Source organism: Pteronotus mesoamericanus, unplaced genomic scaffold (genome assembly GCF_021234165.1).
Source record: "Pteronotus mesoamericanus isolate MK-2021 breed Mesoamerican mustached bat unplaced genomic scaffold, CSHL_Meso_final scaffold_174, whole genome shotgun sequence".
NCBI classification, from domain to species: Eukaryota; Metazoa; Chordata; class Mammalia; order Chiroptera; family Mormoopidae; genus Pteronotus; species Pteronotus mesoamericanus.
The window spans coordinates 44,125,280-44,141,054 of NW_026555309.1; the positions used below are offsets into that span (position 1 = coordinate 44,125,280).

The 15,775-nt window shown below is 56.5% G+C and overlaps 1 protein-coding gene across 1 annotated transcript in view; it reads right to left on the reverse strand.

Moving 5' to 3' along the window:
- FAM135B (family with sequence similarity 135 member B) overlaps positions 1-15,775 on the reverse strand; it is a 105,206-nt gene that overhangs the window by 13,085 nt on the left and 76,346 nt on the right. Inside the window, exons 7-11 of the mRNA XM_054590106.1 lie at positions 12,595-12,748; positions 10,541-10,590; positions 7,797-7,952; positions 6,843-6,916; positions 705-859 (exon numbers count right to left, since the gene is read on the reverse strand). Of these exons, the coding sequence (XP_054446081.1) occupies positions 705-859; positions 6,843-6,916; positions 7,797-7,952; positions 10,541-10,590; positions 12,595-12,748 (589 nt within the window). The remainder of the gene's footprint in view (positions 1-704; positions 860-6,842; positions 6,917-7,796; positions 7,953-10,540; positions 10,591-12,594; positions 12,749-15,775) is intronic.

The following is a 15,775-nucleotide window of genomic DNA, read 5'->3' on the forward strand; positions in this document are numbered from 1 at the left end:
CCTCAGTTTCTCCCTGTGAAATACAGCCTGTAGGGTTTCTGTTAGGGGATTAAAACACTGAAACATGTAACACCTGCCGCAGAAGGCTTGGCATTTTCTGTCCTTGAAGGGATCGTGGGCGTATTCCAGTTGCCGGTTTCCCTGAGCAGGGCTGTGCAAGGGGACAGAGAACTAGCATTCACTGCCTATCCCTCGTTAACAAACTGTGCAACACCAGCAGAACACACGGTGTGTGAACAAACACACACAGACGTGTTATCTTTCCTCCCCGGAACGAGCCGTTCTGGGCTGGGGGAGGAACGCTGTGCACGCGCAACCTGACATGCCCTGATGTCTGAGCTGCACATCGAGGCAGGAGGGCTCTTCCCGCCGAGGCACGGGGCACCCTGGGAGCAGGGGAACTGGGCTGTTCTGCAGGTGAAAACATTCAGACTCTCGGTACCATTCCTCCCCAGAACGAGCGGGCAAGGGAATTGCTACTACAATTGTCCCATTGTTACACGGACTTGCCAATTTCACTGGGGAAGAAAAGGCATTCGCAGTTAACTCACACGTAACCTATAGTTTTTGCTTCTCCTCTAACAACGAAGAAGCTCCTTCTTCACTCCCTTGGCCCCCCTGCCCTTGAGGCATAAATAGAGTGACGGACGTGACCCCACTGGGAAGCCCTGGTCTCCAGTGTTTCCAGAACAAAGAAGACACACCTGTCACAGGGCAGTCCACGTATCTGTCCTCGAAGATGACCGGCAGGGTGCTCCAGTCGCCGTCGATGTCCAGGCACTCCGCGGGCAGCGGGGGCATGGTGGTGAGGTACTCTGAGTTCCGGATGTCCAGAGACAGCTGGCTGTGGGCTTGGACCCTGGGGAACGCACAACCAGGTGAGCGTCCGAGGAAGAGTTTGATGCGGTAAAATTGCCAGCCCATCCCCTTATCCCAGGAAACGTTCAGAAAATGTCCAGCAGATTCCGAGAGTCGCTGTCCGTCTGCCCAGCCTTCCTGTCTCCCCAGCCCCCCAAGCCCTAGTCTGCTTTGTGGTGGAACTGGTCTGGGCACCGAAATAGAGGCCGTGGATCAGGCGTCATGTGATTAGTGAAGCATGGGGCATCTGTCACGTTCCATTCCATGGAGTGGAATAAATGCCATTCCAGTGGAACCGGGACTGGATTTCCAAATGACTAGGAATGCCACCTTTGGGAGGAAAACCTGAAATCTCTGTATTTATACTCTTCCTTCTCTGATCACCTTCAGCATTCAGGGTCTGACACATTTTGGTGGCACTTGAATTAAGAGTCATCTACAGTGAACTTTTTCCCTGCTCACTGTGTGGACCCCAGCACCCTCGGACCCCAGAACTGATAGGGTATCAGTTCTCTTAGTTTAGGATCATGTGTTTTAATCCCCCCGTACAGGGCCCTAAAAATGCCCCCATCTTCTTCTCCCATGACTCCAATACCCCTCCACCAGCAGGGGTCCGGGTCCAGAACCTGAAACAATCAGAATCCCTAACTCAAAGCCTGGTCTGGTGGAAAACGTTCATTCCCTTCTTCTCCACTTCCTGCAGAAGGGAGAGTTTATTTACACCTCCTGTTCTGGAAAGAAAAATATTTTCCATCATTTTTCTCTATGCCCACTTGCTCTTTCACACGGGAAGAAGAGGGTATTACCGGGTTGTGAGTTTGGGAGAAGAATTGAACATGCATAGCTGGAGTCTGTCTGTCTGTCTGTCTGCAGCACCTTTGGGGGCAGCCTGGCCTCTGGGAGCCCCACCTCGATCCCTGGCGGTGGCAGCCGCCGGCCCCTGCAGAACAGCTGAGGCTGCGGAACTCCGCACGAGCCCCAAGCCACACCTGTGCATCAGCGTCCTCAGTAACAAATGAACACAGACATGTGTGCATGTGTGACACTTTGTATATATACACTTAATAGACAGAGGAACTATGGACAATTTCTTTCTTTCTTATTTCCCAGCAGGAGCTTAACCTATGAAAGAGAAGGGGAAACAATGTATCCCCTTCCTCAAAGCCCTGAGGTCTGCTGCGCCTTCCTGATGCTTTGACCCTTTCTCTGAATATTCAAAGAGACTGTTGTTGCAATTAATTCTGTACTTCTTAGTCATCATCAGGACTTGGGACTTCTGGTCCAGTTTTTAGTTTACTTAAAAAGTATATTTATTGACAGCAATGTGCATAGAATGTATAAACAAGCCAAGACATATACCCAGGGGATTGAAACTTGACTCCAGACCGAAAGAGCTTACGGAGTCAGGACTGAATCAGGTAAATAATCAAGTAATCCTAAAGCAGCAGGGAGGGCTCTTAGGATAAGTCTAAGTTACTTCACGTGAGGAATTATTTCCTGCCAGAAGGTGCCCCTTGGCCGGAGGGGCTTTGGGAATGTGACCCAGTACGTACCCAAAACTGTGCTTCCGATGTGTTTACAAAATGACTTAAAATGCTAGGGGCATATCCACAATGAGCTGCCACCTCCCACTTATTTGGTGGCTGTTATTAGAACAACAACAACAACAACAACAGCAACAAGAAAAGCCCAAGGGTTGGCATGGGTGGGGCGGGTTGGAGCCTTTGTGGGAATAAAAAATGGCGCACCCGCAGTGGGTAGTGGATAAGAGTCCAGAAGTCCCCTGACAATTTCAGAGTAGGAACACCACGTTCTGCCGCGGTCCCACCTCCGGGTGTGAGCCCCAAAGAATTGCAGTCGGGGCCTTGGGAGACAGCCGCACTCCCTCGTGCTCCGCCGCGCTGTCCGCGGCGGCCAAGACACGGAAACACGCTGCCTGCCACGGCCAGGTGAAGGGAGGGAGAGAGCGCGGCGCGCCGGAATGGCACTCAGCCTGCAAGAGGAGGCAATTCTGCAACCCGGGACCCCCCGGGGGGACTCCCAGGATGCCCCGCTTCATGAAAGGAGCCAGTCACAGAAGGACAAATACCGCCTGAGTCCACTAGTCTGAGGAGGCTAAAACAGTCACGTTCCCAGGCTCACAGAGTAGGGTGGCGGTTGCCAGGGGCTGGGGTGGGGTGAGGCAGCTCCTAATCAACAGGCATGAAGTTCCAATGAAGCAAAATGAATTAGCTCTGGAGAGCTGCTTTACGGAGCACACGGGGCCTGGTTTATCACCAGCTAATTTCAAGGTCAGATTTCCCCTGACTCCAGGAGTACAGCCCAACAGCATGCAGATCCTTCTAGTTCAGGGGCTGAAGAATCCACGTTTTATTTTTTGGGTGTATTCTTTAGATAATGGCTCAGTACTATACACAGGAAGCAAGTAGAATGGGGTGGGGTCCGGATTCCCACCAACCCACAGCCAGGCCACTGGCTCACCGTGTGTGGTCTAAGATAAATTACCTAACCTCTAGGAGCCGCCCGGGTTTCCCCCGGTGTTTTCCTCTGCAAAGCAGGAGTAGTAGCTGCTCCTCCTCAAGGGGCGGACGGAATACTAAGTGCGCTGGTGGGTGCAGAGCGCTCAGCACAGCTCCACGCTGGAGTCGAGTCTACGGGCTAAGCTTCAGGAGGCAGGCACTGTGCCTATGGCTTTCAGCCCTACATACGTGGCGTCTTGTAGAGTGAATGAGGTTTAGAAGTTGCACAGTGGAAATTAAATCATCAGGACAAGTCTCCGTAGGCACCGCCAGCCCCACATTCATGCGTTCACCGAACTCTCACGGCACGCGTACCGTGTGAAAAGCGCTGGCTGGACGGGTAACGCAGGGAGGGGTAATAAAAGACGCCCTTGCTGCTGGCAAGTTCTGTGCCATTTCTGAACGCCTTTTCAACGTTGCAGCCCGCAGCAGGAAACAGCCTTCGTGTTACGTGGCATCTCGGCACAGCTGCGCCCAGTCCCAGAGGCGCACGCTGAGCAGAAGCTCCGCCGCCCCTTCTCCGTCTTACTGCCAACTCGGTCGCCCCTGTACCATCCTGCCCTGTCCTTCCCTCCTCTGTCCTTCCCCATTTAAGGGGGGCTCTTCCAAATCCGCTCCGCTGACCCCACAGTCCACGAAATGACTGTGACCTGTTTGGGAAATGCAATCCAGTTTGAACTTGACCAAGATGGGTCTTGGCAGGTGACTTCCCCCCGGGCCACGCCGTCTTCCCGCTGTCCATCCGCATTCAGCAGGCGGCTTCGGCCTCCGGTGCCGTGGGCTGTGGTCCTTAAGGCAGCCACGCCTCCCTCCGCCTCTGACCCCCGGCGGGGCGGGTCGCAGCCCAGCACCAGGGCCAGCGGAGCTCCGGGCCGGACTGCTCTCCCCATGAGAGATCCGCTGCTGTTCCCGGCACTTTGCAGAGCAACTTCTCAGTCTGAGACAAAATTCCCCTCTCTGTTCAACAGGTCTTATTCTTAATGATCTAATTACACATGGATGTCCTCTTGAATAATTTAGTGTCTATCCTAGCCCATGCCTGGGGTTATAGGTTAATTATCTACTGTTAATTAATTGCAAATTTCTCTTTTCTCTTAAGCTGTACTATGGAACAAATATTACAATCTCCTCTCACACGGATGGATACTTTTCCATAGTGCTTATTACATTTGGCCTGTCCTATTCGTTTACTTCTGCTACTGATCTGTACTGTCCATGAGGTGGGAAATTTGTTCACTCCTGGATATCCAACACCCCAAACAGGGTCTGGATTGCGGTCAACAGTAAAGAGATATTTGTTGCATGAAGGCATCTCCCTTTTATACCTATGCAATGCATTAAGAGAAGTTCAGCAACTAGTTTGATGTCCCAAGTGTTATAAGTTACAGAATCAGGATTTCGAACCACGTCCATGAGATCTGAGATTCAGGGTCTTTCCACCATACTCACTGGACAATAAAAACAAAAAGGCCTTAATTATAACTGCCACAGTACAAAGTCCAAAGTCGTTATCCTGGTCAGCAGGGTCCCGCCTGGGCCGGTGCCTGCCTCCCGCCCCGGCCCCACCCCGCTCCCCCCTCCTTCCTGCTCTCCTCACACATCTCGAGCTCCCTCAGTAGAGCCCGTCCGCCGAGACCCCCTCCGCCGGGACGCCGAGACCCCCTCCGCCGGGACGGGCTTCCTCACTGTCGTCACGCAGGGCTTGCGATGACCCGGCCCCTCTCCTGTCGCTCTGGCTAAGACGGGCCTCACCCACCCCCAGCGCAGCGTCGGAGCAGGCTCAGCCCGGCTGGCAGAGTCCCTCGTACACGCGTCTTCCCCAGGCCGCGGTCAGGGCCCGTCGGCACGGACCGCCAGGGAGCACCCCCGTGGCGGGAGCCGGCCGGCCGGGCTGCGGACCGAGCTGGCTGCTTTTGCCCCTCTGGGAGCCAGCTCCTGGGCGCTGCTGAGGACACTGGCCACGCCCTCTCACTGGTGTACTCGACGCCCTGCCTGCTTCTCCGTTAAGACAAGCAGCCCAAGGGCACAGCGTCTTCACCGCGCTCCCTGCCACATCCTCAGTGCCCGTGTGTGCGATGAACAATTGGGGCACGCGTGGGTCCCTGCCTAGCCTTCCCTGAGGCTGCCACTGCGGGCTCCGTGGGCCAGGGTGTCCTCGTTTGGTACGCACGGTTATGATCCGGCCCACTCGAAGGAAGATAAGATTAGGTGAGGTTTAGAAAAAACAAACGAAAAGCAAATGTGACATGAAAACAATGCTCTCAAGGGCCTCCCGGAGGTGAATGGAGGGGCAGGACTTTGAACCCAGGTCGGCTGGATGCTGCATCGTCTGTCCTTTGTACAAGCGGGTGGCATGTCAACAACACTCTCGCCGGGGAGCAGCTGCCTGTGTGTCCTGTGCCCGCTACGTGTGCTCACACTCCTTCGGAACACGACCGTGCCCGGCTGTCTGCAGTCTACCTGTGGCCAGGGCGACTCGGGACGCAGAGGTGCAGCATTGTTCTCAGGTCTTCTGATTTGGGTTTTACAAACTACAGGCAGGCAGTCCCAGCTGGGGCTGGAATGAGCGCATGAATAAGCGACCGAGCATCCATCTCGGGCATTTCTGAAGAGGCCATTGTAACTGGCGGGTGTGTTTTCTCCTGGTGCCCCCCGCTTCCACAGCCCAGGAGGCAGCTGTGCAGGTCAACGTGCTTCCCTGATGCAGCGGGGTGCGGGCGGAAGTTGGGCTGGGGACCTCCGCGCCTGTCCTGAGTGGGGGCGTCTCAGGCGCTTCTCCCACGGAACCGACTGCGGCCCCTCAGCCATCATTCCGGCCGCATCTAGTTCCTGAGACAAACCTGCCATTTGGAAACGAGGAAACCCTAGAGCCCGCGGGGCGAAGGCTGACGCACCTTGGAGGGACCGCTGCTTCTGCCACCAGGCAACCTGAGCGAGGAGGACCTCATCGTTCGTCAGCCCTCTGACCTTTCTGAGTACGTTTTCATTTTTTTCCTTTAATTTTGGAGAAAGGCAAGCTTAAAAATTCATCAGTCTCCTGAATGAGGGAGTTCGGTCTTCCATCATAGGCGAAACACATTTCATAGCCACTGCAAAGCCTCCGGCAAAGCTTGCATTCCCCCTCGACCCCCAACATAATTTGTGGCCACACCCTCTGCTTCTAACTCATTTTGCAAAGAGGCCTCGGCACCGATGTCTTTGGGGGCCCAGGAAGCCTGGATCCTGCCTGTGGCACCGTAATGACACTGAACAAAAGCAAGCTTGGCCGTCGGCCGCTGCCACCTGCCAGCTCCCGCCTCTGCCATTTGCCTGAGTCCTCTGCCTGCAGAGAGAACGCAGCCCAACAGGCAGGGGCGGGAGACGTCTCTCCCGCACAGTCAGGGACAGGGAAGGCAGCCGCTGAGAATGGCAGTGTCTTGGGTGGCTCCTTTAGGGCGTGACGCGGGCAGGTAATGGGCTACTTACAGATTTTCCTGAAACGTCAGGACGGCAGGTTTTTGGTGTTCCATGTAGAAGAAGGCCTCGGAGAACCTTCGGACCTGAGGAAAGAGTGTCACGGGCAGGGCGGGCGCTGCCCCGATCGGCATACGGGAGCGGAGGCCCCGGAGGCAGGTGCCACGAGGAGGAGCCGAGCCCGCCCCCCGGGAGCCCTGAAACGAGAGCCTGACCCCCCTTCGCAGGCCGCCCCTCACAGCTCTGGCTCCCGCCTGCCTTAGGGACACATGTCCATGCGGGTTTATGAATCTGCTCTTGTATTGCTTTCTGTCACTTTCATAAGTAGGTCTTAATTCTTCCGCTAGAATAGAAAACACTCGAAAACGGGGGCTGAAGAGAAATGCGGGTGAGACGGAATTTGCAAGGCCAGCCCGGCGCGTGCGTGCCCTGGGCACCCGGGGCCTTGGCTATTTGGTCTGTTTGCCATCTTTTGTTATATGGCAGAACTCGTCCAAGCGGGGAGCCAAGACATACACCGAGAGGGGTGTCTTACATTTCAACATACTCTACTTGCTGGGTATAATGCACAGCTTTTTGTCCACATTTTTGAAGGATGCACATTATACATGGGTATAATGATTATATACCACGGGTTTAATAATCTCGTGGATAATGCGCACAAAACATGGGTGCACATTATACCCAGCAAAATACAGTATTTTTCAAAACACTTTCAAGGCACTTGTCACATCTCTTGACAGGGACTCTGGTCATCTGGCAGCTAAGGGAGGTCTTTTATGGATGGGGGAACCAGGTTTGAGAGGCTCACCCAGGCCTAAGGCATCTCAGGGCCGTTCACCGGGGACCCAGGACCGGCCCTGAGGCCCACGGGGTCAGGCCCAGTTCTCGCTCTGCCCCACGAACGCACGGCCGTGACGCTTCCTCGAGGGGCCACAGCATGGGACTCGCTGTGTGACACCTTACCCGCAGGGTGTGATGCTCCTGCGCGAGGTAAGTGGTCACGTGGGAGTGCAGGGTCACCGCGTCTAGGAACTGGGTCCACAGAGCCATCAGGTGGGAGGCGAGCCAGGCGAGGTCCTTACTTATCTGCTCGGCTATCTTCTCTGGGCTGTTCAGCATCTGAGGAGGCAAGAAGGTGGAGGTAGAAGGCCCCTCCTCCAGGGCACTACCGGGGGCTTCCTCCTGACATCTCTACTTGACTTCTCTGCTTTTAGCGACTCTCTCTCCTTTCTCTGGATGTGGTCCTCTGTCCCCTTACACCCCGAACTCAGTACCCAGCAATCGTCACAGCTGCCACTTACTAATATTGACTGTTTGGCCAGTGGAACACCAGGGCGGTTCTTATGTCTTCCCGTTTCATTCCTACAATTCCCTTGGGGTGGAGTTAGTAACCATCATCGTACAGAAAAGGTATACGAGACGCAGAGGGATTCAAGACCACGGCCAAGGGGACAACAGCAGGGGTTCACCGGCAGGACCGTCTAACCACAGGGCCGCAGCGCTGCGCGGCCCCCACGTGGCGGGTGCGGTCACAACGGCTCCCTTTGACCCCCCAGCCCCAAGGCGGTTAGGTGGCTTCCACCTGGTGGGTGCTCAGCAGCCCCAGCAGCACCCTCTCCCCCTCACTCCGATTTCTTCAGGGGGATCCAGGTTGCCTTGCCTGATACTTCCAGGAGCCAAACCTACCAACCCGCTGCTTGGGGGTGACTTTAATTCGGGAGAGGTGACGGAGAGAGAGGTCAGGTCTCGGGACAGGCAGGGAGCCGGCTGCCGAGGCCTGACCCCAACACTTAGGCTTCACCATTTATTCAACAAGCATTCAGTCCCCCGACAGCCCCCTGGCTGAGCTCCGACCCTCTGGCAGCTTCTGCCCGATGTGTGAACCAACCATTTCCCAGGAGGCTTCTAGTCCTCTTCCATCTTTATGTTCCCAGCAAAAGGCAGTGCCTGGCACGGAGTAGATGCTTAATAAATATTTATCAGGTTCACACAGAGTAGAGATACATATGCATCGCCGCATTACTGTAGAGCTCTGTGTTTGCAAACTGTGCCTAGCCACCTGAAACAGTTGCCATCCCCGACCCCATCCGCGGGAGAAGGACGCATTCAAGACCATGTGTGGCCACTAGGTGGCGACGTCCTGCCTCTAAAACTCTCAGGGCTGTGCGCACCTTTTGGGGTGCTGGTTGGGGGAGCTCTGTTTCTTCCACTCCAGTCACCAGCCTCTCCCTTTAACAAACCACCACCACATCCTGTTCCCTCCCCCGTCACCAGCCACATCCCTGTAGCAGTCAGATAATCCAGTTGCTTTGTGCCAAATAAAGCCTGCGCACCTTAGGGCCGGCACCAAAAGAGGAAGCCAGCCGTGGGTCCCTCAGAGTGTGTGTCTGGTAGACCCATCAGCTGAGTTCTCGCCTGAACCGCTGCAGGGACCAGAAACGACCGTATGACTGGGACTCCCACGTGGCCCCGAGTCCAGGCCCCGGGCCCACAGCCGAGGGGCTCAGGGACTTGCAGGAAGCCACCCTCCTCCGCATCCACTCGTGGGAAGCGAGTGGGCACATACCCATGCCTCCCCGGCCTGGCGGGGCTGCTGTGAGGGCAGCGTCCTGCTCCAGGGGCGCAGGGCCAGCGCCCAGGATGGGGTAGCCGGCCTTGGGATTGTTTTCGCTGTAAACGCGGTCATCTGCTGTTTGCTGCTTAGAGACGCGCTCGCCTGCCACCCCCGGCTTTCCCAGCCCGCATGGAACCTGTCACTCTCCTTCCTCACGGCTCCCTGTGACCAGGCGTTAGTTCCAGCTTTGCCCCAGGCCGGGCACACAGGCCCCCACAGGGGCCTCAGTCGCTGCACTGCTTCCCTCTCTGGAGCCTGGCCCGCGGGTCCCGAAGCGCAGCCCTGCGCCCGCGCCCGCGCCCTCTGCCTCCAGCCTCGGGGCCTGGTTAGCCCTCGCACAAAGTCAGGGCTCCCTCCATGCCTCCAGGCGCGGCTCCAACGCGGCCTCCTCTCTGGGGTCCACCAGCTTCCGCCTCCTCACCGTTCGTGACGCATCCTCCCGCGGTCCCAGGCCATGCCGTTATCTGTGTCCACATCTGTGACCCCGCAGCCTGCGCGGACCAGCGGGGTGATGCACCTGGCTCTAGGCACATGGGAGCATATGTCCCCCTCGTCACAGCCTCTGTCCACACAGGACACCAGGTGACAGGAGGGGATGGGAAGGTGCTCGAGAGGTTGTCACTAATGACATGCACCTGCCTAGCACTTACTAGGCACATGTTCTTAATACACCCTTGACAAATTTTTGGCAAATGCTCACCACTGTCTGCATCATCACGTGGTAGGCGCTCACCTCCTGCCAGGCCCAAGCCCCTCTGAGCACAGGTGGGTGCCCGGTCTCTGTCACCCTCCGTGAGAGGCACGTAGTTGGTCGTCAATCAAAGCTCATTAAAGGGATGGGTCATGGGCAGGTAGGTGTGACCTGAGCTTCACGACACAGAGACCTGCTAACCTGGTTCGTTTCTCCAAAGTATCTAGCACAGAGCTAGGCACACAGCAGGCAGCTAATAGACACGTAACGGTTTAGCATGTTCTTCAGCCTAGAGCGGGGTTACAGGCCTGTCCTTCATCTCTACTTCTTTATCAAGCAAACGCCCATGTCTGCTCTGTGTAACGGCAGCCACTCGGACCCCTGGGTCAGGTCTGCAGTTACCTGTAGCTCTGAGCACAGCCGAGACAGCGTTTCTTCAACAGCGAGAGACTCTAGGAAGAGAAACGACAACACACAGTGAAATGCACACGCCCCGAAGCACAGCCGTTGCTAACTGCGCAGGACAGGCATAGGGTCACGTGGGCGGGAAAGTCCCAGAAAGAAATATGCTGCCAGGAAACCCCCTTCTGCCTGTCCCTACCGCCCACGGGGCCGTGTTGGTCAAGTGGACAACCAGACAGGGAGCCAGCCCTGTGACGTCACACGCCCCGACCACACCACAGACCCTTGGTGCCACGTGACACCACGTCCTTTCATGTCTTTGCAGGCAGCTGTGCCTGTGCACACACACCCTCACACTCAGCGTGTGACCCCCGTGGGACAGGGTGTGTGTCTCCACCGTGCAGACCAGGGCCCAGAAGTGCAGGGAGGTGGAGCGGCAGGGCTGAGCCCCCGTGCAGCCCCGTGGGCTCTGCCGTTCCTGACCGAGTGACCTGGGATCCCGCTGTCTCGTCGGCAGGAGCCCGGGGGCCGGGGCCCTGTGTGACGTGACGTGACGCTCACACTTCCGCCTGCGTGTGAACTCTCCGGGGCTGCACGGTGCTGGGATCGGTGGATGGCCCTCGGCTGCGGCATGGGCTCCGATTAAAGCGCTGCCGCCCAGGTGCGTGGGAGCGATCCTCGATGAGGGCCCGCGGAGCGCACACCCCACCACCCGGCGTCCGTCTCGGCCTGCGGCCCACCCGCAGCACAAAGGCCTGTTGTCACACCAATCGCAGCAGTGTCCTTGGAGTCGGGCACAATGTCTGGCACATGGTAGGTGGTCCATAAAAACATGAAATGACTGCATGAACTCCCCCCGCCCCCCAAAACCGAGTGCCTTTGGGTAGAAAGAAGGGAAAGCGGAAGCCAGTAGCTGCTGAACCACCTCCATGTCCCCTTTGGGCCAGGCGAACTGCTCTGGCCCCGCGCCCGTCTTGGCTGCATGCGTAGCATTTGGATCTACAAAACACATCAGCCCCACAGCCGCATGGCTGGGGGCGGCAGCTGCCCGGTCCGCAGGGTTAGAGCTGCAAAGCTCGCTGGTAAGACCACACCGGAATTCAGTGCTTCCACAGGCGGCACCCCCCACCCCCTCACCGGGCCCCATGCAGGAGGAATCTTAGGGGACCTCTGCCCTCAAAGACCCCAAGTCTAGTGAGGAAGAGAAATGTGCAAGTGAAACATTGTTACATGATGCATTTGGTGCGGCCAGAGGCAACCCCATCTCAGCAGGTGGCGGCCAGAGGCAACCCCATCTCAGCAGGTGGGTCCAGGGCACAGGGAGAGGAGCCGAGGGACCCAGCGCGTCTCTGTTGTTGACCTTGACCACCAGACTAAGGACCTGGTCTAGGGACCCAGGGGCCTCCTTCGAGGACTTTGCACAGACCCTGGCCATTTCACCGCTGTAAATGAGCGTGGCGTGAAAGAGACCCTGCTCCGGGAGTCACGGCAGCACCTCCGCACTCCCGCCGGGGTTCGGCCACTCGCTGCTGGGTGACCCCGAGACCGCTCTGAGCTTCCGCTCCACCATCTGCCAATCCAGAGGGCCCAGGCCCATGGGTCTCCATAATGTCTGAGGATGGGCAGCAAGCGATTCATCCCCAGAAAACCAACTCTGAGGACCAGGAAGAGGCCTCTACCATCAGTTGCAACACTGTAACCACAGCCTAGATAAGATAAGGCTCTACACCAGTGTTTTGCCTTAGGAAGCAACTTAACATTATGCTCCCACGGTGCCAGGCATGCAGTAGGTGTTCAATACATGCTTGGTGGATGGATGGCTGGATGGATGGATGGATGGATGGGTGAATGAACGCTCCTTGAGCTGCGTGTGTCTTTTCTTCCTGCATCTGCACCTCCGAGAGTCTCTCCTGCTAGAAAGGCATCGGGTGCAGCAATGCCGACCAGACACAGGCCTTCCTGCTCTGGGGCTCACAGGAGCACGCCGACTTCGCTCGCGCGCAGGCAGAAGAGGCGGGGGCCGCGGGAGGAGTGCCCCTGGGGCCCGGCCTTACCCAGCTCCATGTGCGGCAGCTCAGCGACGTCCCGCATGATGCCCAGGAAGTAGGCGCGGAGTCCGCCATGGGCGCGGAGGAGCAAGAGGCACAGCCCCCGGTGCCACCTGTGCGCGCGCTGCATGCAGTTCTCCGAGGGCACGTAGAAGCTCCCCTGCGGGGGGACAGAAACCAGAGCTGAGAGCCATCGCACACGGCCTGGCCCTGAGAAAAGTGGGAAAAGGGCTGGAGTTTCTTCCCTACCCCTGCGTGCGGGAAAAACACTGAAACCTTCCACGTCTCTGTCTTACCATGTTCACGTGAAAATAATAATAGCCATAATAATAACAATGTTCATAGTGATAATAATAACAGAGGATGAGGATGAAGACGATGATGATGATGGCACCGACCTGTCAGCTTTGTGACAGCAGATTGGCACCCACGTACCAGCCTCTTTCCCTTGTCCCTATAAGAAGAGGGCGTGGGGACAGACAGAGCGGGGCTCCTTTCCACAGGGGGATAGGAATTGAGAAAGACCTTCGCGGTACGTGGGTGAGTAGCACCTTGTGCTGAGACGGAGAAAACGCGTTGTTGGAAACGAGGAAGCCTCTGGGGGGTGACGTCATCAACGCCGGGAGAGCTTCCTGGGAGAGGCTCTGAGCGTGACTGTGAAACCTGGCTTTGCGCTCCGGGGGCCCCTCCTGGTCTGAACTTAAGAAACATGTTCCACAAGGTCTGGAATCAAAAGACTTTCCCGTCTCATAAGCAAAAAAATCCCACTGCCGGACACCCACGCTCACCAGGCACGCATCCCCACGTCTCCTCTTCCCTGGGGTGCAAGATCAGCGGTCGGCCCAGCTGTGGAGAAGCGAGCACAGCTGGCACAAAGCGGGTGTGAGGCGGCCTCCCCGGGACTCCGGAGCAAGGAGGGCTCCGGTGTCCACGAAATGGCGAGAGTGTCCCACCACGCTCCATCCCCCCTGGCCGCCCACGAGCACTGTCCATGGCAGATACTCCGATTCTGATACTCAACATGAAACAGAAACACGTCAAAGTCCCCATATTCCCAAGGAAATGAGTAGAGAGTGCCCACCCCCAGAATCCCCACTTTCTTGTAGATCCTTCTCGAATATGTCCATCCGTCTATATGCATGCATGTTTGCATGCACCTGATATACACAGGTATGTCCTAAAAGCACTTGATATACACAGGTATGCCCTAAAAGCACACCCAGACACACAAGTTGGTAAATATGCTGGACCTTTCCCTGTTCCTTGCTTTGATCACTTATGCCTTGGAGTTCTTTCTTATTGGACCAAATAATAAATGCGAGGAACCCCTGTTCCCATTTCCCAGATCCAAAGATGGTGGCTCAAAGAACCAGTAACTTATTCAAGGTCACTCCGCTCTGCCCTCCACGGAAATGATTCCCAAGTTCAGGTGCTAAGTGGAGGCAGTCCTTCCTCGGTGAGTGGCACAGGTCTCTGGGAACCACGCGTGGCGGCGGACGGATGTCCAGCGAGGTCTGCATGCCTTGCCTGAGGCGTTGCTTTAAGCCCTGCGGCGCCTCTGTTAGCTGCGACCAAGCACAAATGAAAGCGGGCAGCGGGCTAAGAATGCATCGGCTCTGGGGGTTCCGGGCCCCAAGTCTCTCTGCGTCGAGCAGCCCTGGCCTCCTGGGCCCGGCCCTGCGGCCTGCTTGCCCTGGGCCTCCTTGCCTGTATCTCCCTTAGAAAGTGCCCCGGGCCCACCGAAGAGGCCCGCACACCAGGGCATCTGCGATCGAGCTTGGCTTGTCAGACTAAACACCGAAATGAAGGGATGTTCAAGAGAGACATGCAGAATATGTTGGGGAATCTTCATACGGCTTATTCAGCATGGTTTCAGAGACCAAATAAAGTCAAAACGCTCATCCAAAAAGAAACCCCGGGGAAAATCATACAGCGGAAGACCATCATACACAGAACGAAGCAAAACAGAGCTCGTTCTGCGAGAATCCCTCACCAGCACCGCCCTCTGAGAGCGGCTGACATGCTGCAGAGAAGCCCGTCCGCGGCCCCTCCAGCTGCGACCGGGGGCCCGAGGAAGGGCCGGCGCACCCCCGTTAGGGGGGTGTGAGGAGGATGGAAAGAAAGCCTTGCCCAGTTGCCCCAGTACAACAAGAGGACACTTTAGCAACCCCCCCTCCCAACAGGTTGGAACAGGACCCCTAAATAGCACAACAGGGCCAGCGCAGCAAGAGGCCGCCGTGGACTGGCGAGCGCTGCTGGCCAGGGCCCGCCCGCCATGGGCACCCCGTCTGTGCAGGGGGCGTGGGCTGCCGGGCGCTGGTGGGGACTGGGCAAGGCTGCTCAGGGCAGGTGCGGACTTGCGCGACGCCCCAGTATAATGTCAGCGAGCAGGGAGAGTGACTTTTGGGCGCTCCGACGTACCCGCCGATGGTCCCTGGCACACGGTGATGGATTGTGCCGCTCAAACATCACCAGTGATCCCCTTAGAAGCTTGAAAATGGACTTTAACTTCATGGAAGTCCTGTGGGAGCTCCAAGGGGACCTGGTTTGGCAAGGCACTGACCCTAGAGTCTCTTGGATGGGCCACTCACTGTCAGTGTGACTCAGCCAGTCCCTCAGCATCTCGTGTGTCGGTTTATAATGTGCGAAGTCGGGGTCACACAGCAAAGCGCTCACTGGAGCACCCGGTTGATATTAAGTGCATGTTAAACGTTCGCTGGGAAGGTTTGCTTTTTACTTCATTGACAGCAGAGATGGCTGAGCTTGCTCTGCACTCGGACCTTCACATAAATGCCCCGTGAATCCACATCTCCCATCTAGTCCTGCCCTGGCCCCCAGCTCTCTGTTCCAAACTGCTGGCTTGGTCCTTGAACCTGAAACACCCGGCATGCAGAAATTCAATTAATGTGTGTGCGAATGAACTGTAGCGCCCTCTACAGGTCTCACCAACATCACGGCAACGTGGACTGGATGCAAACAGAACTGGATTCAAGGTCCAACTCACCTGCCTTGTCCTTCCTTCAAAATTGTGGCACTTCCTCATGGTTTTGGGATTTAGACTGGAATTGGCTAGATTACCACTATAATCATGCTATAGATATTGATGAGCTACATAGCTATATTTACTCACAATTTTTATGAACTACATACACAATCTCATTTTTATTTGGCAAGTAGTAAACACCGA